Source organism: Protopterus annectens, chromosome 1.part2, assembly GCF_019279795.1.
Source record: "Protopterus annectens isolate FY-2018-M chromosome 1.part2, PAN1.0, whole genome shotgun sequence".
Taxonomy (NCBI): Eukaryota; Metazoa; Chordata; order Ceratodontiformes; family Protopteridae; genus Protopterus; species Protopterus annectens.
The window spans coordinates 1,177,330,644-1,177,354,047 of NC_056727.1; the positions used below are offsets into that span (position 1 = coordinate 1,177,330,644).

Genomic DNA, 23,404 nt, shown 5'->3' on the forward strand with positions numbered 1-23,404 from the left:
GTCAATCCAAGGTCCACATTGCTGGCAAAGCATTGTATGGCACACTGTTGGGTGCTGTGTTACCTTAGAGGACCTACATAAAGGTGATAGCTTACATTTCACAATCTGTCGTCACACTGCCTAATGATGGCATGCTGTGATGTACACACAAGTATGACTGTATTGTTAATGGCACTATCAGTGACTGCTGATGAGATGTGGGAACGTGCCCCACTCCTCTACTCCTGTACCACACAAACACAATGTGTGACAGATGTGACTGTACTTCAACCCTTGATTGCATGGTGTCTCACACAGCAGTCAGTACATATGACAATGAGCATTTTTCCAACATGCACAGTTCACCCCGTGCACCACCCACATCACACACACTTGCATGTGTGCAGCTCCTTACCAGACACATTCCCAAACAACAGACACCTCAGGAAATCCTACCTCTGGAAAGCCAAGTATACACAATAGTGCATGCACCACTGTCTTACCGGTCACACACCTGAGGCACAACACAAAAGCAAACCTATTATTCATAGATGAGTACATCTTGAGACACATTGATGTCTGTGTCATCAGTCAACATATGGGAAATCTTACAGTTATCTATCTGTGGGTTGACATGATATTCCATACCACACATTGCTGCAACTCAAAAATATCAGGTGACATAATGATGACATCATATTTCCTGCAGGTGTGTATGACCAGGGACATACATCACTCTACTGCATGCAGACACGTGACTAAGCTTACACACTCTGTGTCTCTTGCGGGTATACCCATTGCTTTCAGCTGCATTTGACCCTCACCTAGGATAATGGCTCAATACACACAGAAAATGAGGGACTTCAATAATTGCCTTAATGTGTGGTGTCATTGTAAGGGGATCCACTACATGTCTGCCTGGGATGACTTGATCAACAGACATCAGTGCTTTGCCAAAGATGGTTTTCATCTCTCACCCCTGGAATTTTGAGTACTGGCCAAGGCTGATTACACCCACACAGTGTATCATATAGGCACTATCTGGAGGGAAGACTTTCCAATGAGAATGCCATCTTCCTACAACATCATGGTTATGCTGCTACACACTGGGAATGGCAACACTAAACCCCACTCTGTGGAAGGTGTCCCCACCTTGGAATATGCAGGCATTTGTGTAGTCAAAGACACCTGGTTCACAGCAGTGGACAGCACCACAGCCATACCAGACTACACATCCTTCCACATGTTCAGACCTCAAACTGACAGTATGCAAGGTAATGCAGGTGGTGTATACATATTCATTAAGGATAGATACGCATCCAGATTTAGTGAAACGCTATGCTTTCCTGGAGACACTGCAGGTGCTATTCACTGCTGGAAGGGCACCTAATCAATCCATTGCCAGTTACAGGGGAAGCTCTATGAATCCAGACACCCATTGTACTTATTTTAATGTATGTGTGCCTAGCAAGATATATCAGTACACCATAGTTTGGGGTGACATTAAGTAACCACCAACTGTGTTGATTAGTTATGTTGAAGCTCACTTGCTCAAATGTTAGTCCACATCCTTAACTACAATGCAGTGGATCAGTGGCATGACATTCCCACAAGGGGAGGTGATATAGTGCTTCATGTATTTCCCAATATGGGTGGCCACTGCAGCCCACCACTGTAATGTCCTCCCTGGTGAGATCTGAACACAGATTAGTCTCATTAAAACTATCAGACCTAACCCCTCTTGCAGAAAATGCAGAAATATACTTCAACAAAGCAATGTATTACCCCCCATGGGATGGTTTACAGAGTGTGATTGCTCCTCCCCCCTCAGATGGGATAGGAAGTATGCAGAGCTCTACACCCATGCATTATGTAAACAGCAGTACAACTGCATAGATTCAGCTGTACCTGACAGGAGGAACATGAGCATCCCATGGCACAGCAAATGTACGTGGTGGACAGTTGCCATTAGCAGGCTGTACAATAAGAGGTGGACAGTGCTGTGTGACAGTTTGGATGAGGGTGCCCCCTAAAATGGAGGCACAACCTCCTCAGCTAAAACAAGCACATATTGTTTATGTGACATCATGTAGAAACAGCATGTGACAAAATCAGCCCCCTCCACAAAGCAGAACCACAACGCACAGTGTAGTTACATGTGCAACCTTAGCTGACAGGCCCAGATTGACAGTGAAGTCATCATACATAATGATTCCACATATACTGGGTCTGTACACATAGTTAACCTGTTGTCTCACAGGTTCTGTGTCAACTTCACTCCCCTGTCCCCCACTCCCCACCACCTATGCCACATGGCAATCATACAACCTGTCCTATACCTTCCATATCTACAGAGCAGGTCATAACTGTCCTCTCTATGGGGAATACACAGCATCTATTGGACACGATACCCTCCCAGGCAGCATCCTACATGGGATCCACCAAGGACTAATAACATTATTGGGGATTCCTTGCAATCATACTGTAACCACTAGCTGCATCCCAGCTGACTAGACAATGGCAACTGTTATCCCCTTGCACAGAGGTGGTGTATCCAACAACCACCGGAACTATAGACCTATTTTCCTGAGAAGCCATATCTGCATGCCCATGGGGCAAATCATCATGGAGCTGATCAGCAAATGTATATGTGATCTGCAAACAGTTGATTGTACACAGTTTGGATGTTTGACAGGGGGATCATGGCTGTTAAACATGGTGGACATGTCCGAGACAGTGACCAAGGACCTGGGTGAGGGGACATCAGGGTATACAACCCCCTGGATGTAGCCAAGCTGTGTGACTCTATCCCCCACTCAGGCATCATTGACAAAATAACCTACTTAGGTATCCATGGTAATATTGTTATAGGGGTCACTAAGTGGCTCATTGATGGCACACATACTCAAAATAGGGAAATCCACCTCTAATAGCTGATCTGTAAGCAGCAGAGGGCTCGGTCTTGGGTCCTCTACTGCATGGGATCCATTTAACCATGATACAAGGGAATACTGACTGTCTGTGGCTGAAAATGTTGTCTGATACCTGCAAACTGTGAGTGGTTATAGACTTATGTCAATATCCTACAAGAAGGTATTGAACAAATGCCTGTAGACATACTACTGGCCATAAGCTATATGCAAATATATATATGTAGTATCATTTCCATCTGTAACACCTATGTTCCTGGTAAGTAGCACATTAGTCACAACATGTAATGTACATTCTCAGGGGTGTTAGACCTGGGCACACAGGTCTGGCCACACAGGTTTACACCTAATGTACCTGAGATCACCACATCTCCTCAATGGTAAGATGGGAATCATATGTCATAACTGAGGGCACAGTCACCTGAAACTGACATGCCCATAACCTCCATGTACTCTTCCCTCAGCATGCCAATATTTTAGTGCAATGGCCATTTGGTACTGTACTTTTCCAAGCACTACTGGCAATTGCACACAACACACTGGTCCCTCACAAGGGAATTTCACATCTTCAGTATCTGTTCAATGGCCTTCATCTGAAATCAGTAGTCATTGTAGCCTGTGACATATAGACTACTCAGAGGTGATCTCTGCCTTGCATACAGGGCAATGTCTGACCCTGCTTGATTGGAAATGGTGCATATCTATAGGTGGCATGGTACATGGCTTACTCATGCTAAGGACATTAACCTGGTATGTGCCATTAGTAATAGATGCTGATGGCAAACAGAGCACCTCAGTGGACATCATCAGATGCCATCTGTATGACTGGCTGGGTGACCATCATTTCACCACAGGGCTTCTGCCTGTGTCCCTTGTGGATAGGAGCAGTATGTACTGATCATGTAAATAAGGGTATAAACTTGGCTATGATTGTGAGGGCTGTAGGGCTATTATGCTACTAAAGTTCAAAGATCCTATTATTCCATAAACTGATGCAAAATGCTGTAACAGCAACACACACAAACCTGGCTACACTGAGGATAGCACCACTTCCACTTACTGTTTACAGGACTCAGTCCAGCACACACACACTGCAAGGTGACTGTATGTAGATTAGAGCACTTACCTATCTAATGGTACACACTACAGATCACACTACATGACCACACACTACACCTCAAGTCTGTTATTACTATCTCTTTAGGACATCTCATGCTTGATGACATCAACAGGCCTAGTTGTGGTCAGGCATTTGGAGGCCCACATCACTTGCTGCAACCAAAATACTGCAAAGCCCTATCTCTTTCTAAGATTACTTAGGTGATCATATTTATGTCATACAGAGTTACACACACACACACACACACACACACACACACACACATACACACACACACATACTGAGTGACCTGGGGTGAGATTAGAACCACTACCTCTCTAGTCTTACACACTATAGATCACTGTCTTTATTGCATGTGCCATGGCTTAAGTCTGACATTACCATGGCAGCTGGTAGTCTTAAGGTTGATGACATCATTAGGCCTTGTAGAAGAGCGCAGTTTGGAAAACGGCAGTAACTTACAGGTCCAAAAAGTGCAGAACTGTTGCAGTTTTAGTCAATGAGGGAGTCTGAGTTGTTTTGCAGGGAGTACATGCAAACCCACACACACACCAAGTGGCCTGCAGTGAGATTAGAGTCCCTACCTAACTACTCTTACACAGTATAGATCATAGTACTTATCACATGCTCCATAGCTGATATCTGTTTGAGACATGACTGCAGGCAAACTACTTGTGGATTACACAAACTAGGCTTGTGTTGTGTTGCTTGTATCTGTGGCATGCAGAGTGATATTGCTTTGTACTGTCATCTGCATCTTGTAGCTTAGCAGTCAGATAACTGTTATTTAGCCTAGCTATGTGGTTATAGTTACTAATTTGGCCATATGTGGCTGTTTGCATTTGGATGGGCAAGCCTGTAGGCAAGATCAATGTGCTCTGTCCATGTGTGTGTAGACAACATTATACATTACACCACCTGCTCACCTGTTGATGTATGTGTGGTGACATCCAGCAGGCACAGGAGACTGTAGGTAAGTGCATTATGTACTGTTGAGCCCTTACTTTGGATCCTTTGAGCAACATTATAGATGTGTGATAGTGAAGCTTTACTCACCATTATCAGGGTATGTAGGACAATACAGATCCACATACATATTTAAATATATAACATGGCTGTATATCTGGACCTCTTCAAATCTATCAACATTCAACCCTTTACCCTGATCTTGGGTGACTTTAACTATCAGACCATAGATTGGACAAAATACTCATGCCAAAACGCAAATACCCAGAGATTCCTTGATTTTGTCAATGCAAATGCCTTAGACCATTTGGTTGACACCCCCACAAGAGGTGAAAATATCTTGAACTTGGTATTAACCAACATGAGTAACCACTGCAGTATCCCTACAGTATGATCATCCCTGGTAAGATCTGACCAAAAAGCAATCACTTTCAAAGTCATCATTTCCCACGAACCCCTCCTCCTACCAACTAGGGTCAAACAAAAAAACTTCTCCAAAGCTGATTACAACCTCCTGAGGGAAGGTATAAACAACTTCATAGCCCCCTCCCCCTCCATAGAAACTGACACATATGTCCAAACCTACATCAAAGTACTATATGAGCATTTATATAGCTGCATGGAACCAGGAATACCAGACAGGACAAAATTGTCCTCCTCAAGGAAGAGTAAACCTGTCTGGTGGAAATCTACAATAAATAAACTCTATAATAAAAGGAAAAAATTGCTATCCAGGACCAAGAAGGAGCAGGTGCCTAATCGGAAGCAATATATCCTTAGCCTGAACAAGCAAATAAGAGCACTAGTGGAAAAGAGTCCAAACTGTACACATCTACTAAAGGCAATCATAAGACCTTCTTTACATATGTCCGCAACCTCAAAGGAAGCACCAAGATCTGCTCAGAACTGGTAGTCAAGGATACCACATACACAAATTCTGTAGATATATCCAACCTGCTGGCAGACATGTTCAGTAAAACTTCACTCCTCTGTCCCCCCCATCAGTAAAACAGGACATCCCCAGTACCTGCCCCCTCCCCTTATCTCTAGGGAGCAAGTCATCATTGTCCTCTCAAAGGCAAAAAATACAGCTTCCATGGGACCCGATAACATCCCAGGCTGCATCCTACATGAACTCAGGCAGGAACTTGCAGCACCATTAGGCACCCTATTCAACCAAAGCTTGAGTACTGGCTTCATCCCAGCTGAGTGGAGGACAGCCACTGTCATCCCTTTGCACAAAGGTGGATTGTCCACTAATCCAGGAAATTACATATTCATCAGCCTAACTAGCCTGATCTGCAATGCCATGGAGCGGATTATCATGGACTTCATTAACAAGGACATTGGCAACCTCCAGACACTTGATTCCACACAGTTTGGTTTTGTCAAGGGGAGGTCATGCCTGTTAAATCTGGTTGACTTCTTTGAGACAGTCACCAAGGCCATAGATGACAGGAAGAAGGTGCACACCACCTACTTTGACCTGGCCAAAGCCTTCGATACTATTCCCCACTCAGGTATAATAGATAAACTCTCTCAAATAGGCATCAATCCATATGTTACCAGATGGGTAGCAAACTGGCTCACTGAAACAACCCACCTAGTCAAACTAGGGGAAGCCACCTCAAGTAATAGACTTGTAACAAGAGGTGCACCCCAAGGATCAGTCTTAAAGCCTCTGCTGTTTGGGATATACTTCTCAGAGGTGCAGGCCAAATCTAGTGGGCTACAGCTAACCAAGTTTGCAGATGACTGCAAGCTGGGTGCTGTCATCAATTCCCCTATTGATGTGGACATCCTTCAAGAGGGTCTCACCCAAACAAATAACTGGTGCTAGAAACATGGCCTCAAACTGAATGATGTCCCCACAAATTAAGACATTGATAATAAGGTACTAAGCATTCAATCAGTTGTGAGGGACTTGGGCACCCAGATTGTTAGCAAACTGACTTTTGACCACCATATTGCCTCCGTTGTATGGAAAGCTTTCTATATGGCCCACCTCATTAGTAAGGGTATCTCATCCAGGGATGAGGTGGTCATAACATCCCTGTATTCTTCCCTTATAAGACTCATTATTGAGTACAATGTTCCTTTTGGCATTACATTGATTAATGAAGGAGAAAATCCTATGCCTGAAGTTATGAGGGGCAACAATAAACGGACTTGTTCTGGAATAGAACCTATTTTACGTGGAGATGTTACAGGTACTGGCGGTCATCTTTCTGATATCATGAATGTTAAATTTGACTTTGCCAATAAGCATTTAAATTCTATCAACAATGGTAGTTTTACCAATATGCTTAATGACTTGGAAATTTACTTATATAAATATAAAATTATGGAAATGGACAATGCCTATTTAAAACACTGTTTAGATTTAAGAATTGTACCAAAAGGCTTAAGGGTTTGTAAATACCCGAACAATGTTGTTGAAGGGACTGAATTTTGTGAGGATTTACTGAATGCATTTGATCAGTGTGGTTTTGAAATAATGAGAGCTATAATTAAAAATAACACACGTGAAATGGAGAAATTATATGATAAAATTGATAAAATAAATCATGGCGTTACAAATGATCTATTGTTCAAGGTAGAGGAAGAGAGGGCTAAGTATAACAAATTGATTAAAAATTTGGAATCAAAATGTTTGGAGGTACAGAAAAGGAAATTAGGAAAGATTCAGAGAGACACTAAAGAATATGAGAACAAAACCCACTACCCCAAGCCAAAGTCTTGGACTAGAAGATGGAATGGTTATAGTGAAAATGGATTTCAGGAAGGAACAACACATATGGAGGTGTACCCCATTGAAAATGATTCTAGTTTTTCTGAATTTCCTCCGCTCAGGAGGTCAGAAAGACTTATGGACTAAGAACCGGTAGTATATAATACAAAAAACTACAGGGGGAGGGGTTGGAGACCCCAGGGGAGGAACGAAAAGGGATGGAATTAGTAAATTACATTAAACAGGATGGAAATAGATGGACATGTCAGGATTTTAGTATATATAATTATAGTAATGTTACTGTCAACAAAACTTTGTTTGAATTGTTATCAAAAGGATTTGGTTTTATACCCAGGCAAAGAACTAATATTTTTAAACTGTTAATTGATGTGAAATTATTCTTAAGAAAGAAAGAAAAATGTGGAACTTTTATTCAATGGAAAGGTAACTAAATCCAAAGAAAATAGCTTGGTACGTAGTAGTACATTCAATCCACCACTGCACCCCCAACTGAGGAATTTTGAACTAAAACTTGAAAATGAATTAAGGACTAGTTTGAAAAAACAATTTGTACACCCTAACTTAACATCTTCTGAGCAGGATGTTTTAAATGCTTTATTAAACAACAAAAATTTAAGGGTGATGAAACCGGACAAGGGTGGGGGTGTAGTATTTATGGATTGTATCCAATATGAAGGTAAAATGATGGAGATTTTGAGTGACACTGAAAAATATTCTAGAACATCAATTAATGAAATCAGCATTGCATATAGGTAAATACATTTAGTATTATATGACTTATTAATTGAAGGATCTATAGATATGCAAACATAAATATTTGCTTGTTGAAAAACCAAAAGTCCCTTCTATATTTGGAATTCCCAAGGTGCACAAAAATAGTAATGATCCACCACTTAGAGCCATCGTTTCGGCTAACGGTTCAGTGACTGCACCTCTAGCTAAGCATATAGATACAAAGGTGAAGGGGTTGGTGTTGAACAACCCTAACATATTACAAGATTCATGGGACTTCCTTAGGAGATTAAATCCCTCTTTATATAGTGATAAGTTGGCCTTTGGCACTTTAGATGTAGTGGACCTATTCACTAGCATACCACATGACATTGGTATGGAATGGTTTGAGGAGATGTTAATTGGTTTTAAAGAGATTACCTCAAGTGAGTTCAGAACAATATTGACCTTGATGGATATAGTGTTGAAATATAATTTCATTTTTTTTCAAGGAGAGTACTTCAAGCAAGAGAAAGGAGTGGCCATGGGGGCACATTGTGCCCCCACTTATGCTAACATCATTATGGCCTATTGGGAGAACAATTTTCTCCTGACTTCTCCTTTTAGTGAGTATTGGACCTTGTAAGGAAGGTTTCTGGATGATTTATGTTTTTTGTGGACAGGAAATCTAGACAATTTCATGAAATTTGTTGAATATTTGAATGGAACAACTAATTTTTTGAATTTCACCCACAAATATGACACACAGGAACTAATATATTTAGATGTCAATATCAAGAAAGACAATGGACATTTTGTATCTAAAATACACAGAAAAGAAACATTCTCTAATTCTTACCTACACTTCACTAGTTCACATCCTTTCTATCAGAAGAAGGGAGTGTTGAAAGGCCAGTTGGTTCAGATGAGTAGAATGACTTCAGTAGATTAAGTTTTTACAGATGAATGTATTAAATTAAAGGAATTATTTATGAATAGGGGATATCCTAGTAATTTATTTGAAACATTATTGAATGAAGTACTGATAGAAAGAAAGGGCAGATTTGCTCCCATTATAGGAAAAACATCTCCTTATATAGAAACAGGGGACACCCCAGAAGATAATTCTGATAAGGAGCATAATATGGGAGTTGTTATGAATTATGATGGACAGTCAAGTGTAGTAAGAAAGGTTATGAATAGAGAATGGAATAATTTTTCTAAGATATCAGATTTAAAACATATTTTTGAAAAAACATTAACGTATATATATCGTAGAGGGAACACTATTAAGAACATGCTGGACAAAGGCACCCATAATAATAACTATGACAAAACAACAAGAACTAGAAAAGGTCTATATAAATGTGGTTGTTGTAACTATTTTTCATATTTAAAAACTGGAGATTCCATTTTTTTACAAGCAAGGAAAAGGAAATTAAGTTTGGATACTTATGTTAACTGTAATACAAAAGGCATAATATACCTAGCTATGTGTAAAGAATGCGAGTCGTACTATGTGGGTAAAAGTGAAAGAAAATTAAAACAAAGAATATACGAGCATATGTATGATATTAGAAATAAATGTGAAAATAATGCACATTACAAACGTAGCATGGTATGTAAAACATCAGTATTTCAATTTTTTGTGTTGGAAGTAGTTCATGTGGATCCCAGGGGAGGTATGTGGGAGACACTAGTTGAATATAGGGAACTATACTGGCAGCTATCACTAGAAGCTAATAGACCTCCGGGTCTTAATGGCATGATATCCTTAGCTCCAGTTTTAAAATTGAGATCAGCCAAGCTTTAAATCTATAGAAAAAGCTGCTATTATCAAGAACATAAATTATATAAAGTTTTATTTGACTTGTGATGTTATGTGGGATTTGGTCCACATGAGGGAGCCAAAGACTACAATATAAATTTATTTTCTATACATCTTTTGTATTTTTAAATGAATTTTATAGTTTAAATAAATTTTATTTTAATGTAAGTTATTCATGACATTTTAAAACAATGTTTTAAAATCAATTTTAAGAATATGATGTGTTTTCTAATATATGAAAGTGATTCTCATCAACTAAAAGTAAAATGGATTTTAAAATAACACTGACATGACCATATAAGGACAGTTTTTAATGACAACCTGTTGTTTACATTAATTGATTAATTGGATTTAATTAGTTCATTTGTAATTAGTGTGTCTATATAAAGGGAATTATGGTATTGTGAAATTTATCTGATGAAGTTGATGACGAAAACGTTACTTGTACTTTTACAGCGTTGTGTGGGTCTTTTCACTTTGTGTTCGGTGTGTGGAACTGAATAAACTGTTTGCCTATATCCAGCTCGACTGTGGTGCTTTCTACTTGGTTATAAGTTTTTTTCAGCACCATTTATCCTTTTGTGGTGATCCCTGTATTCTTCCCTTATAAGACTCATTATTGAGTACAATGTTCCTTTCGGCATGTATCTCACAAACACATGCAGCAGTTGGAGAGACCACAGAGGTCCCTCACCTGGAGAATCCAGGGCCTCAAACATCTACCTTACACAGATAGGCTAAAAGCCCTGTCCCTCTACTCAGTTTCATACAGACTCCTCAGAGCTGACCTCTGTCTGACATACAAAGCAATCTCAGACCCCACTCTGATGGGACTGCTGCATATCCGCAAGTCAAGCTCCACTTGATTAACCCTCACTTGTGACCTCAACCTGGTCTGTGACATCAATAGGACATGTTGGCAGGACAGATTTGTGTCCCAGAGACTCCCCCTTTTGTGGAATAGATTCTCTCTCCACGTAAAGCAGAGTACCTCATTAAACCTTTTTAAGCGCAACCTGGATAACTGGATGGGGAACAGAAAATACACCCCTGGGATTCTACCTGTATCCCTGCTGGACAGTGGCATAGGGTGCTGACTTGTTGGAACATGGGCTAAATTCTTGACTATGCTTGTAAGGGCTTAAAGGCCAATAGCTTAGTAACTTCCTATGATCCTATGATCCTATGTATATAGAAGTGTGACTGTGTGTGTACGCTACATATATGGGTCTACTGATTTTGGTCGAACTACATTTGGTTGAAAATTATTTCAGGCAGCCCACTTCACTGAAAGCTCATTTGATTGAAAGCTCATTTGGTCGAATTCCATTTGTTCGAAAATGAAATATAGCCCCTGCCCCACTGCAGTGCGACCCTGGAGTGAGACTATAAAGTTGGGGGGGCGTGGGGGGTGTAGCCCCACATTTTGCAACTAGTTTTTACTGACGTTATATGTTTCAGTGTATTTTTAATGGGTGCACAAGTATATCATACTGAATACACTGCAATTATGTGGGGGGCTATGCCCCTCACACTACTCAATGTGGGGGGCTGTGCCCCCCACCCCCCTAACTTTATATTCTTACTCCAGGGTTGCACTGCAGTGGGGCAGGGGCTATATTGCATTTTCAACTAAATGGGTTTTCAGTGAAATGCATTTTCGGTGAAGTGAACTGCCTGAAATAATTTTTGACCAAATGTAATTCGACCAAAAGAGTAGACTCATATATATATATATATATATATATATATAAATATATATATATATATATATATATATATATATATATATACATATATATATATATATACATATATATATATATATGTGTGTGTGTGTGTGTGTGTGTGTGTTGCGTAGATATACAGTATGGGGAGAGAACTGAGATGTATGTTTTTATATATAGCTATATGTAGGTATATATAAAAATATCTCTATTTGTATACACATAGAGATAGACATACTATCTATGGTACAGAGAGATACTGAGAGACAGATATGTATACATATATGCATGTATGTATAGAAATATCTATACATAACAGTTCATTTTGGGCAAGGGGCAACAGAACTGTGCTCTGTGTAACTAAGTGTATGAGCATACCCAGTGGGATTGTCAGTACTTATAAACTGACTCCAGACCACACCTACCTGTACTCCAGTCCGGGATTTTGTGTGTTACAGAGAATGACATCTGTCCCTGTGTCTGCAGTACTGCACTTCACTCAGATTGTCCATAGCATTCTTCAGCTGTCTGATGAAATTAATATGTGACAGGGGTTAATACTATTACACCACACACAGACTGACAGTCTGTTAATAAAACAATGTAATACTACCTTACATCCACAAGATGTGGATACTTCCAGATTAGAACTATCAACGCCATCACCTGTACTAACTTCCCTAGTCCACTGAGCCATGCAAGCTGCCAGACAGAGAGTAATCATTCATTACACAATCAACAGCATCAGTATGTACATTGTTATTCCTGCATTCAGTGAGACATACAATGTATGATCAATTTCTGTGTTACTGCCCTGAGATTGCCTGGACTGCTGATATACCATTGATGAGTTACTGTCACAGTAGTTATATGGGAACACTGCTGTGATGGGGATGGGGGAACAACATCACATGTTCTGCTGGGATACACAGTAGTCCATATATCATGTAACCCCTCTGTTTAACATCTCCCTTGACTGATGTAGTGAATATTCCATGCATGAGACCTAATGACTATTAAAGGACACATGATAGTAGACTGGATATCTGTATCCCATGTGGATGTTACTTCTGTCCAAATAGCCCACTATCTTTACTTGCATAAATGTAGCAGATCCATACATACCATACCATATCATACAAATCCTTACAAGTACTGAGGAGGTTAGAGACTTACCTTGTTAATGCAGCAGTTGCTAGAACACTAGTTCAGGCTGGCTCTGTGAGATGGAAGCAGTACACAGCCAATACATGGATAGGTACAGGTTGTGTGGGTTGCCTGGCATCAAGTTTAATATATGTATGTGAGTAAGAATAAGGTGTCAGTTCCTATGTTGTCAGTGAATGTGCCGTGCATTGTTTCTTAGCCAAAGCCAGGGAGTACTTAGCACTCCTACATCTGCCTACATTGACATCAGCAGGGGGTTACCCTTCTGAGTCCTCCTGTGAGTGTGGCTGTGGTAACCTAGGCACTGGTGGGAGGCTGTATATCCCTTCGCTTTACTGATCCTGCTGCAGCTGTTTCCACAGGATCAGATTATGTAGCATAGCATATACTGTGAACATATGTGCACTTGTGGCTGGACAGTACTACAGGGCTCCACCAGATATAGTGAGGCACTGGAACTGTGACTTCAGAAACCCAAATACATGCTCTATGATGTTTCTAGTTTGTGTTTGTGCATCATTATGGCATTCTTCCATGGGTGTGTGTGTATTTCTGATGGATGTCATCATATGGTTCCAGGGCGTAGACAGCATCCCCCAGTAAAAGGCCATATGGAATGTCCCCCCTAGCAAGTATCTGGTACAGCTGTGATGCATGCCAGATATGGGAGTCGTGATAACTGCCAGGGCTGCCAGCACACACATTCAAGATAATCCCCTGGTCATTGCTCATGACCTGCTAGTTGATAGAGTGGTACCCCTTGCGGTTGACATAGATTCTACCCTCTTCACCGGGTAGTGCCTTGATGTGTACATGAGTGCAATCTATGGCATCCAGTACTTCAGGGTAGTGTGCTACATGGGCAGAAGTGTTGCATATTGTTGGCCCTCACCTCAGCAGTGAGGGGAAAAGATATGTGCTCACTGGCAGGTGGTAGCATGGCATTCGGGAAATGGTGGAGTATGTTAGATGCAGATACCTGTGAGGCCCCCATCGTGTCCCCAGTTGGTCTTTGGAAAGTACCTGTAACTAGTATCCTAAGGGCTACACATACCCTTTGTTTCCAGTGGGATGGGTTCCCCTCTGTTGGCTATGGGTCTGAGTTGAGGGTGGCAGGGCTCAGTGAGTTCTTGTAGTATGTCCCTGTTCATCCTGTAATGCTCTACAATCTCCAGCTCATGTAGCTCCTGAAAGGTTACCCTGGGGCTGAACACTCTTCTCCTTCTCTGTCTAGGCCTATTGTCAACAGCACCAGCATTAACTTCAGCATCTAACAGATACAGATGTAGCAGACCTGCAGCAGCCCCTAGCATTATCTCAGTTAAAATTCCCAGGTCTGTACTCCAGTGGTCCAGAGTATTGGGGAAAATCACAAAGTAGGGGTATGCATACTTTTTACAGCTCTGCTGTAGGTGCAGAATGTGTGATTGGCTAACTATGATGCATTCCACCTGCCTACAATATAATTGCCATCATTTAATGGCCCTATTTCAGTGTGCGATGCAGCGCACAGTGCCATGCCACTCAGCATAGCTTATACAAAGGTTGAAATGTCTAATGGAATACATCCAGTTTTGAGAACATGCTCAGCTAGGCAGCATGCCACGCAAACACTTGCACCTAAGCTTAAAAGAGCTTAGAAGAAAGGGGATGCACCCCCTGATATCATCCACCTCCTGTGTAAACATCAACATGGTGTAAGACCCTATAAGAAGGGGATATGTGGACACGATTACTCCTTTCTACTATTCAATAACCCACCTTATTTGTATACTTAGTGCTGACAGCCTAGAAACTACATGCTTCATTGCCCTATCACCTTAGCAACAGCAGCAATGCACCATTGTAGGGACCACACAAAAGCTTCTATCATACATTTCTGTCACATACTATAAAATTATTTTTTTCCTATTTCTTTTTTTTAATTTTTCTATTAAGCATGTTTGCACATTGCAGTGTGTAGCACTAACATGCCGAGATAATTAAAAAAAATTATTAATTTAACTTTTCCCTTTAATCTTTCTGACATACAGACTAAATTATTAGTTTTTCTTATATGTGTATGTGGTCTTACATTTTCAGGGCATTTATGTTCAGATTTCTACAGTTTTACTCTCCCTTTTGTCTGTCTAGACTTCTGTACATGGAATTTTTCTGTGTACACTATGGACACTAACACGGTGTCTGAACAGATACCTTTCTGCATGTTGGATCTCTTTACCTGCCTCATTTGCATGAGATTCACCTGCTTATGAGGCCATTTGCATGCCACAGAAATTTCCGTGTCTGTGTGTGCGTGAGCACCCCTAAGCATTGCTTACTGAATCTAAAAATGTTCATGCCCATGTAAGCATTGTGGAGCGATGCCTACATGAAAAAAAATTGTGTAGGCTTTATTGAATTCCCCTCATTCTGTGTTGACATATATATTTCATTTGGACACAACAGAAGTGTGGACTAATGATTGCCACATCAGCCACACTGTATAAAAGCAACAACTTTCATCATTCATAGCATGGAAGAAACCACTGATTTCTTTAATCTAAGTATTTAGCAAACAACAACTTCAGACTTAGGGAATAGCATTAAATGTCTCAGGTGGTGATCATATTCTTCAACTACCCTGATTTTTGCCTCATATTTTTCCCCTGTCTTTCTGGAAAGACTTTGACTTTCTAATATATCACTGAGAATTCAAGTTAGTCAATAATGTGATATAATTGAGATTCATATTTTTTATTGTTCAGAAAATTAATACTTATTCAAAACCTAAGTTTCTATTAACTTTTTAAGTCAATTAATGTAGTATTCAAAACTTATCCATCATTTTGTGCCTTTATCCCCCCATTATTTTTAAGATTTTCCCCAGATCTTCAGAAAAGAAGTTGATAGCTATGGTGGTTATTGAGAGACAAGAGGCATCCTCTGCCATGACTGGAGAACATTAACATTGTGATTAAGGCTGCCATTTCAAGAGTAAGAATTTATGAACAACTAGATTAAAATTAGGACTCAAAGTCTAACTTTGTCATCTATCACTGTCTGTCTCACTCTCTCTCTTGCCACTTCTTCTAAACACATGAAAGTCATCTCTGTTTTGTTTTAAATTAAGGAAAAAATCTTTGAAGATGGCAAGCAGCTATATGTGTCAGCCAGAGCCAGATCATGGTCAAATAGGGCCCTAGGCAGGAGACTGGACCACTCACCCCCACAGCCATTCTGATGTTCCATTACTTGTATTTCTCCCCCCCAGTTACCATAACTACTGCTCAAAACTGTCAGTGAGTGTAACATTTTTCCTTACTTTTGAAACAAAGGCAGAGATACAGGTTTAATTTATAACTTTTGTTGACCAGGTTAGCCCTACTAGGCTACTAGTGTCTTTTCAGGGGAGACCCTTGGCGGTATTTATACTACTAGGGAAATTTGGCAAGGGCATTGGGGAATGTCCCCCTACTCTTTTCAATAGCTCAGGTGGATGTAAAATATCTCACAGCACCTACCATTAAACCACACAGATGGGGCCTCAATTTAGTATCCCATCCAAAGGATGACACTCTCAGGAGTGCAACACTCCCCTCATTTCAAGTGTAGTGCAATACCAGCAATCCATCTATATTGTGTGGGAGTAGAACCCACAGCCTTCTGTACCAAAGGCAAGTATGCTAATTGTGTTACTAACACTGCTTTGAAATGCTATAGAACAAACACTGACAGCCATTTGCTAAACAAAACAGTTCACATTGAAAACAGACAACATGAGCAACAGTAAACTTCTCTTCCCTTGAACGTCAACATTCCTTCAAAATGCACTCAGTGTTCCTTCAAAATGCACTGAAAGTCACATTCCTTGAAAATGCAGCCCTGTAGTTGTAAAGATTTTTTTCCATTAAGCAGCGAAACAAAATGTTTGAACCAATAAAACACAAAATTACTAATTTCAGCACATTCCGTCAACTTTGATTAATAAGTTAGTTGTCTGGTAGTTAGTGTAGATAATTAAGGCTCTTGTTTCTTGTAGCAAAAGTACAGGGTTTGAGTCTGAATAAATTAATTATCTAACCTTCCATCTCTAAGTAGGTCATTAGGCACACACACACACACACACACACACACACACACACACACACACACACACACACACACACACACACACACACACACACACACACACACACACACACACACACACAGACTACCTGCTGAGGAATCTCCTGCATTGTTCAGTTCCAATAATCACCTCTTGGAGTAGGAATACACCTTGCTGGAAAAGTTAGCACTGTTCTTTACGTAATGTAAGTGGAGAAAAGCAAAAGTTCCAATGCATGTTGTGTGCTCTTGTCTAGTTCTGTGTGTTGCTGTAGGACAAGGACTGGAAGCTGTGTCCGTAAAGAAGGAATGCAAAATTTTTGTTTAATTGTTTAATTAAAAAATTAAATGTTGTGGCAGCCCCCAATGGGCACCTCCTGGCCAATGAGCTCTAGGCAACTAGTGCTGGATCTGGCTCTGTTGTCAGCAGCATCAATGCATTCTGCACTGGAACTGCTGGGCCATCTTTGAAATTATGACATTTAGAGTCATTCTGACATTCTGTGTAGAAGTATGGGAAGGCTTAGTGGGGAGTCTCCTGTGTAAATCACAATCAACATCCTCACATTTTGGGTGCAGATCTGCTCCATGACATGCCAGTATTGTTAATAAAAATGGAAGCATAGGTTAAGGCCAGTAGCCAGACTACTGAAGTTGTACTCATCAAGTACAAGCACGTGAATGGCCAACCAAAGGAATAAGACAAGTAAACAAAACATAGGTTTAGAAGGTAAAAACATCTGACCACTGATAGACAACGAGATACAGATGTTACATGGTATCCGGTCAGGGTCAGGGACGGTGGTGTGTGCACAATACTTTGGGAAAATTTTGACATCACGTTTGAATAAAGTTTGTACTTTACACTCTGGACCCTTTTCCGTCTTTCACATGCAAACAATTCCCTGATATATTGCACAGACACTACAGTCCTTACCTGAGTGCTGGGATATGTCTTATGAAAAAATGTAAGGATGTGCAGCTGACTTTTAGAACTATATAAAGGGGGTGAGGAGCAGTGAGCAGACACCAGTGGAAAGTGAAAAAAATGTAAATAGTCTTTTTTTTAATCTATCTACCCCATGCTTTTTATGGCTGTTATGGGGATTCTCAAGTAACACAGGGCTCTAGGCAGCTCCTAGGCAGCCTTGTGCCTGATTCAGCTATGCATGTGTTATTAAACAAATGATTCTTTCAGTGATAAATCCATAATTTTCAGCACCATTGGGGAAAAAAGTAATAGGACAGAGGTCTGTAATCTTTGCTTTCTTCCTACTGTAGTGAAAATGAGTCATGTTTAACTGCCTTCTTTTCTCATGCACTTTTTTCCTCTCTTGTTGTTGGTCTTTCGGCTTTTCCTGGTTAGGGGTCACCACAGCGGAACTCCAGTCCGCAAATGATTGGCAGTTGTTTTTTTATGGTGTCGAGTTGCCAGCCTGACACCCAACCTTCAACGAAGGCACACCCATTCAATGCATGTCTTTCGAATGCCCACTCGACCGCAGGGAGGACATGCAGACTCCACACAGAAGGCACTTCCAAGCCGAGAATCGAACAGGAAAACCTCTTGCTGTGAGGCAACAATGCTTCTGCTGCACCACCTCAGAATTTCAGAGAGATGTGTTAGTCATTGCAACTAATTCTGGCTAAGGAAAAGCTAATTCACAGTCCCTAAAATGTTGTAAAATGTATCTGAATATATCTTACTGCATATTCTGTTTTTATGTATGATGATAGTCAGATTTTTTCTTTCTTTCTCTTAGGTAGCAGTGAGTGCATTAAGTGTCCACAGGATTACTGGACTAATACAAGAAGGGATGCCTGCATTCCAAAGGACATTGAGTTCCTTTCATATAATGGATACTTGGGTATCATCATGGCTACTGTAACTGCACTCTTCTGTCTGTCTGTGGTCGCAGTGTTGTGCATTTTTCTAATTCATCATGATACACCGATTGTCAAAGCCAACAACCGTGATGTGAGCTACATACTTCTTGTGACTCTAATGTTTTGCTTTCTCAGTGCCCTGCTGTTTATTGGTTATCCAAGAAATATGACTTGTGTTTTACGTCAGGCTGCTTTTGGTATATTATTTTCCATCTCTGTCTCCTCTGTATTAGCAAAAACTGTTATAGTTGTTCTTGCCTTTAATGCCACCAGACCAGGAAGCATACTAAATATATTTGTTGGCCCCAAAACACCTTTTTATATCATGTTTTGTTGTTCAGTGCTGCAGGTTATTATATGTGCAGTGTGGCTGGCTACTTCTTCTCCCTTTCTGGAATACAGCAAGAACATTCCAGAGAAGATCATAGTGCAATGCAATGAAGGCTCAGTAATGATGTTCTACTGCATGCTGGGATATCTGGGCTTTCTAGCCAGTGTGAGCTTCATAGTTGCCTTCTTGGCCCGGAATCTACCTGACAGGTTTAATGAGGCTAAATATATCACATTTAGCATGATTATTTTTATAAGTGTTTGGCTGTCATTTATACCAGCTTATCTGAGTACTTCAGGTAAGTACATGGTTGCTGTGGAGGTATTTGCCATCATTTCTTCAAGTGCTGGACTTCTGATATGTATCTTTTTTCCCAAATGCTTTATTATGCTGCTAAATATCAATTTAAATACAAGGCAAATTCTAACAGGAAGGTAGTCTAAAAGCATTAAATATTAATGTATCTTCTTTTGGTCATGTTGCTCAGAGGGATAAACTCTGACTATGACCAAGATGACCGAAGTTCTATTAGTGTTCTGAGCGCTGGAAATACCTGTGTGGGGAGAATAGGAGAGAGTAGACAATGTCAGTTCACCTGTCTGAGGTGAAGGGTGGGGTGACCTGCTGCATTACTAGCCCATACATAGTAGTGCAAAGTACCCCTATAAGATAATATCATATAATAAAATACATAAAACTATAGCATGCTTCTCCTCCATACCACAATCTAAGCTCAGGTAACAACCATCTACCCACTTTAGATGTTGGAATACCTGCTAAAGCTTCAAGCTCCCCTAAATAAAAATGGCTTACCTTATGATGCATATACCATTATGTCTTTCTCTTATGTAGCACAATTCATTCTACCTCTATAATCTTTCCTCTTTATGTCCCACCGTCCATAATTACTCCACATCCAGCTATCCTATGTCACCTTCATCCAGCTATCTGTTATTCTCTCATTCTGCAATATTTCATCGGTACTGATGTGTCTCCACATCCACAGATATAATTCTTGACTGACTGTACTGCTGTGTAAATGTGTGAATAGGAATTCTAAAGCTGTGCTGTTTATTCTCAATCTCTAATTACTATAGTCTGTACTAGAATTAATTACCTTAGATTATCTTGTCAGTATGGAAATGTGCTTCAATCATATATTGTAACCAATGCTTTTTGAATCACTTTGTTAACTTTTTAGTTCTCTACTGTAACTATTGGGCTAAGGCTGAAATGGATGCATAGTGGATCAGGCGACTAATCTGGTCAACAAATGTAGTAAATAAATAAAAAACAACTGAAGCAGTTATTGTGTTTGGTGTGGCTATGTAATACAGCAAAGCATGCACATGTGTGAGTGTGGAAGCATGCATGAGACTTCCTTAGGGCAGCAGCACCAAGCATAACTACTAGATGCCCACACAGAGAGGGGTTAGGCCTGGGGCCACTGGTACAATTGATACAACAGGCCCACTCCCTCACACTCAGCTCTTTCTACCCTAGGGAATGAATAGGCCATACAACTCTCACCTTGGCCAGGTAACAGATAGCCCTGTCTGATGAACAAATGGGCATGACTCTCACCCCCATTGGAGGGATAAATGAGTTGTTAGCTTTCTGGAAGCAGAATCCATGATTTTAACAGGGATCTTGAGTTCTTCACATCAGGCAAATACAACTACGACCTGGTAATGTTTCATACAAGTGCATATGACTTTGAGCACTAAACTCAGATAGACATGCAAGGAAATCTGTTCCATCAAAGGTGAAGCTGTTTTAGCCAAAACATGAAAAACCAAAAACAGCTGAATAGGATAAACCAGAATTTATGTTGTTGTGTCTTTCGGCTTTTCCCGGTTAGGGGTCACCACAGCGGAACTCTGGTCCGCTAATGATTGGCAGTAGATTTTTACGTGCCGAGTTGCCGGCCCTGACGCACAACCTTCAACGAAGGTACGCCCATACATGCATGTCTGCACACAGAAGATGCTCTAGCTGAGAATTGATCAGGACAACGTCTTACTGTGAGGCGACAACGCTACCGCAGCACCATCATCGCAGTAGAATTTATGTAATGGTCACAAAATAAAAACAATAAAATAACAATTATCCAGTCAGTGCATTCATCTCGAATCCTGAGACTTCTTCATACTGAATACATTTAGCATCACCAAGCATTTATATAATACCTAGTCACGTGAGTAAATATTTTAGTGGTTTAGGTAAATAACAAGATCTTCTCTGTTGTTTAATCCTGGTGCATAACAGGCATTGAGTTTAACTCGCCATAAATATTCTTTCCACCCTAATTCTTCCCCAGCATCAAACTTATTGTCATATCTTGCAACATAATCTAATGCAATAAATTTAAAATCCACTTTACATTTGGATGAAATATTATGCTTGTTTAAACCATTTTTGTCATTGCCAGCTGATATTGCATATTTGTGCTCATATATTCTCTTGTAAAGCTCTCTGGTTGTTCTACCAACATAAAATGACTGACAGGGCATGCACAGAGCTAAATATACAACAAACTTAGATTGGCAAGTAAATCTGTCTCTGATTTTGATCAGCATGTTGTTCACCCTTACTTGTTCTATTCCAGTGTACAAATAATTACAGAAATTACAGCTGACACATTTGAACATCCCTGTTTTTACACGGCTATTCAACGGTAAGCTTAAGTTTCTCTGAAAAAATTCTTGAAACTTTTGCCGCTTTTCTGTTTCTTTTTTTAAACTAAAATCTGTGCACTGCAGCACTCCATTTAGTGCATAAACTCTGTAAAACCATGTATACAGCTGAATAGAAGCAGTAGTACCTACTTGAAATAAGCACATGACAATCTCAAAAAACACACCACCCTGCTAGAATCCCAGCATAAATAGTTTGTATAACAAAAGGAAGAAATAATTTCCGAAAATAGGAAGTGCAATGCCCAGGAAGGCAAGAACTCACTTATCAAATTTAATAAACAATTTAAGAGCTTAATTAAGTCTAAAAAAGCCAAGCCAAATTTGAGGCAAAAGTAATGGCCCAGGCTAAGAACAATCATAAGGCATTCTTCAGCTATGTCTGTAACCTGAAAGTTAATACAAAACAACACTCCAAACTAACTGTAAATCGAAACACCTATACTGAGCAGGAATATATAGCTGAATCTACCAGCTGATAAGTTAGCTTCCAATTTTATCCTGCTTTCATCACTAGATTCCTCTCAAGAAATACCCCCAACCATAACTCCACCAACTATCACTAGGTTGTTGTTTGTCTTTCGGCTTTCCCCATTTAGGGGTCGCCACAGCAGAACTCCAGTCCGCTAATGATTGGCAGTAGATTTTCATGAATGCCGAGGTGCCAGCTCGATGTCCAACCTTCAATGAAGGCACGCCCATTTATGCATGTCTTTCAAACACCACCCAACCACGGGGAGGACATGCAGACACCACACAGAAGGCACTCCTCGCACTTCAGCCAAGAATTGAATGGGAGAACCTCTTGCTGTGAGGCGACAACACTACCGCTGCACCACCGCAGCATATATGCCAAGTATCACTAGGTAACAGGTCCTAAAAGGGTTCTCCAGGACCAAAAGCACTGCATTCCCATGTCGTTTCTTTAGTGGCATAAAACATGACCGATTGGGCCCAGTAGAATCGCTATTCAACTGGAGCCTCAAAACAGGTTTCATGGCAAATGAATGGAGGACTGCAACTGTTATCTTTCTGCACAAAAGTAGGCCATCCACGGACCTAAGAAACTATAGACTGATAAGCCTGACTAGTCTTATATGTAAAGCCTTGGAAAGAATTATCAGGGATATGATAAAGTATGACATAGGTAACCTTCAGACACTGGATTCAACTACATTTGGATTTGTTCAGGGTATATTATGCCTATTCAACTTGGTGGAT

General features: G+C 40.4%; 1 protein-coding gene across 1 annotated transcript in view; it reads left to right on the forward strand.

The window, feature by feature from the left end:
• Window positions 1-19,925, forward strand: part of LOC122792438 (vomeronasal type-2 receptor 26-like) — a 192,906-nt gene extending 172,981 nt beyond the window's left edge. The window contains exon 4 of the mRNA XM_044060225.1: window positions 19,033-19,925. Coding sequence (XP_043916160.1) covers window positions 19,033-19,925 — 893 coding nt within the window. The remainder of the gene's footprint in view (window positions 1-19,032) is intronic.
• Window positions 19,926-23,404: the final 3,479 nt, after the last annotated feature.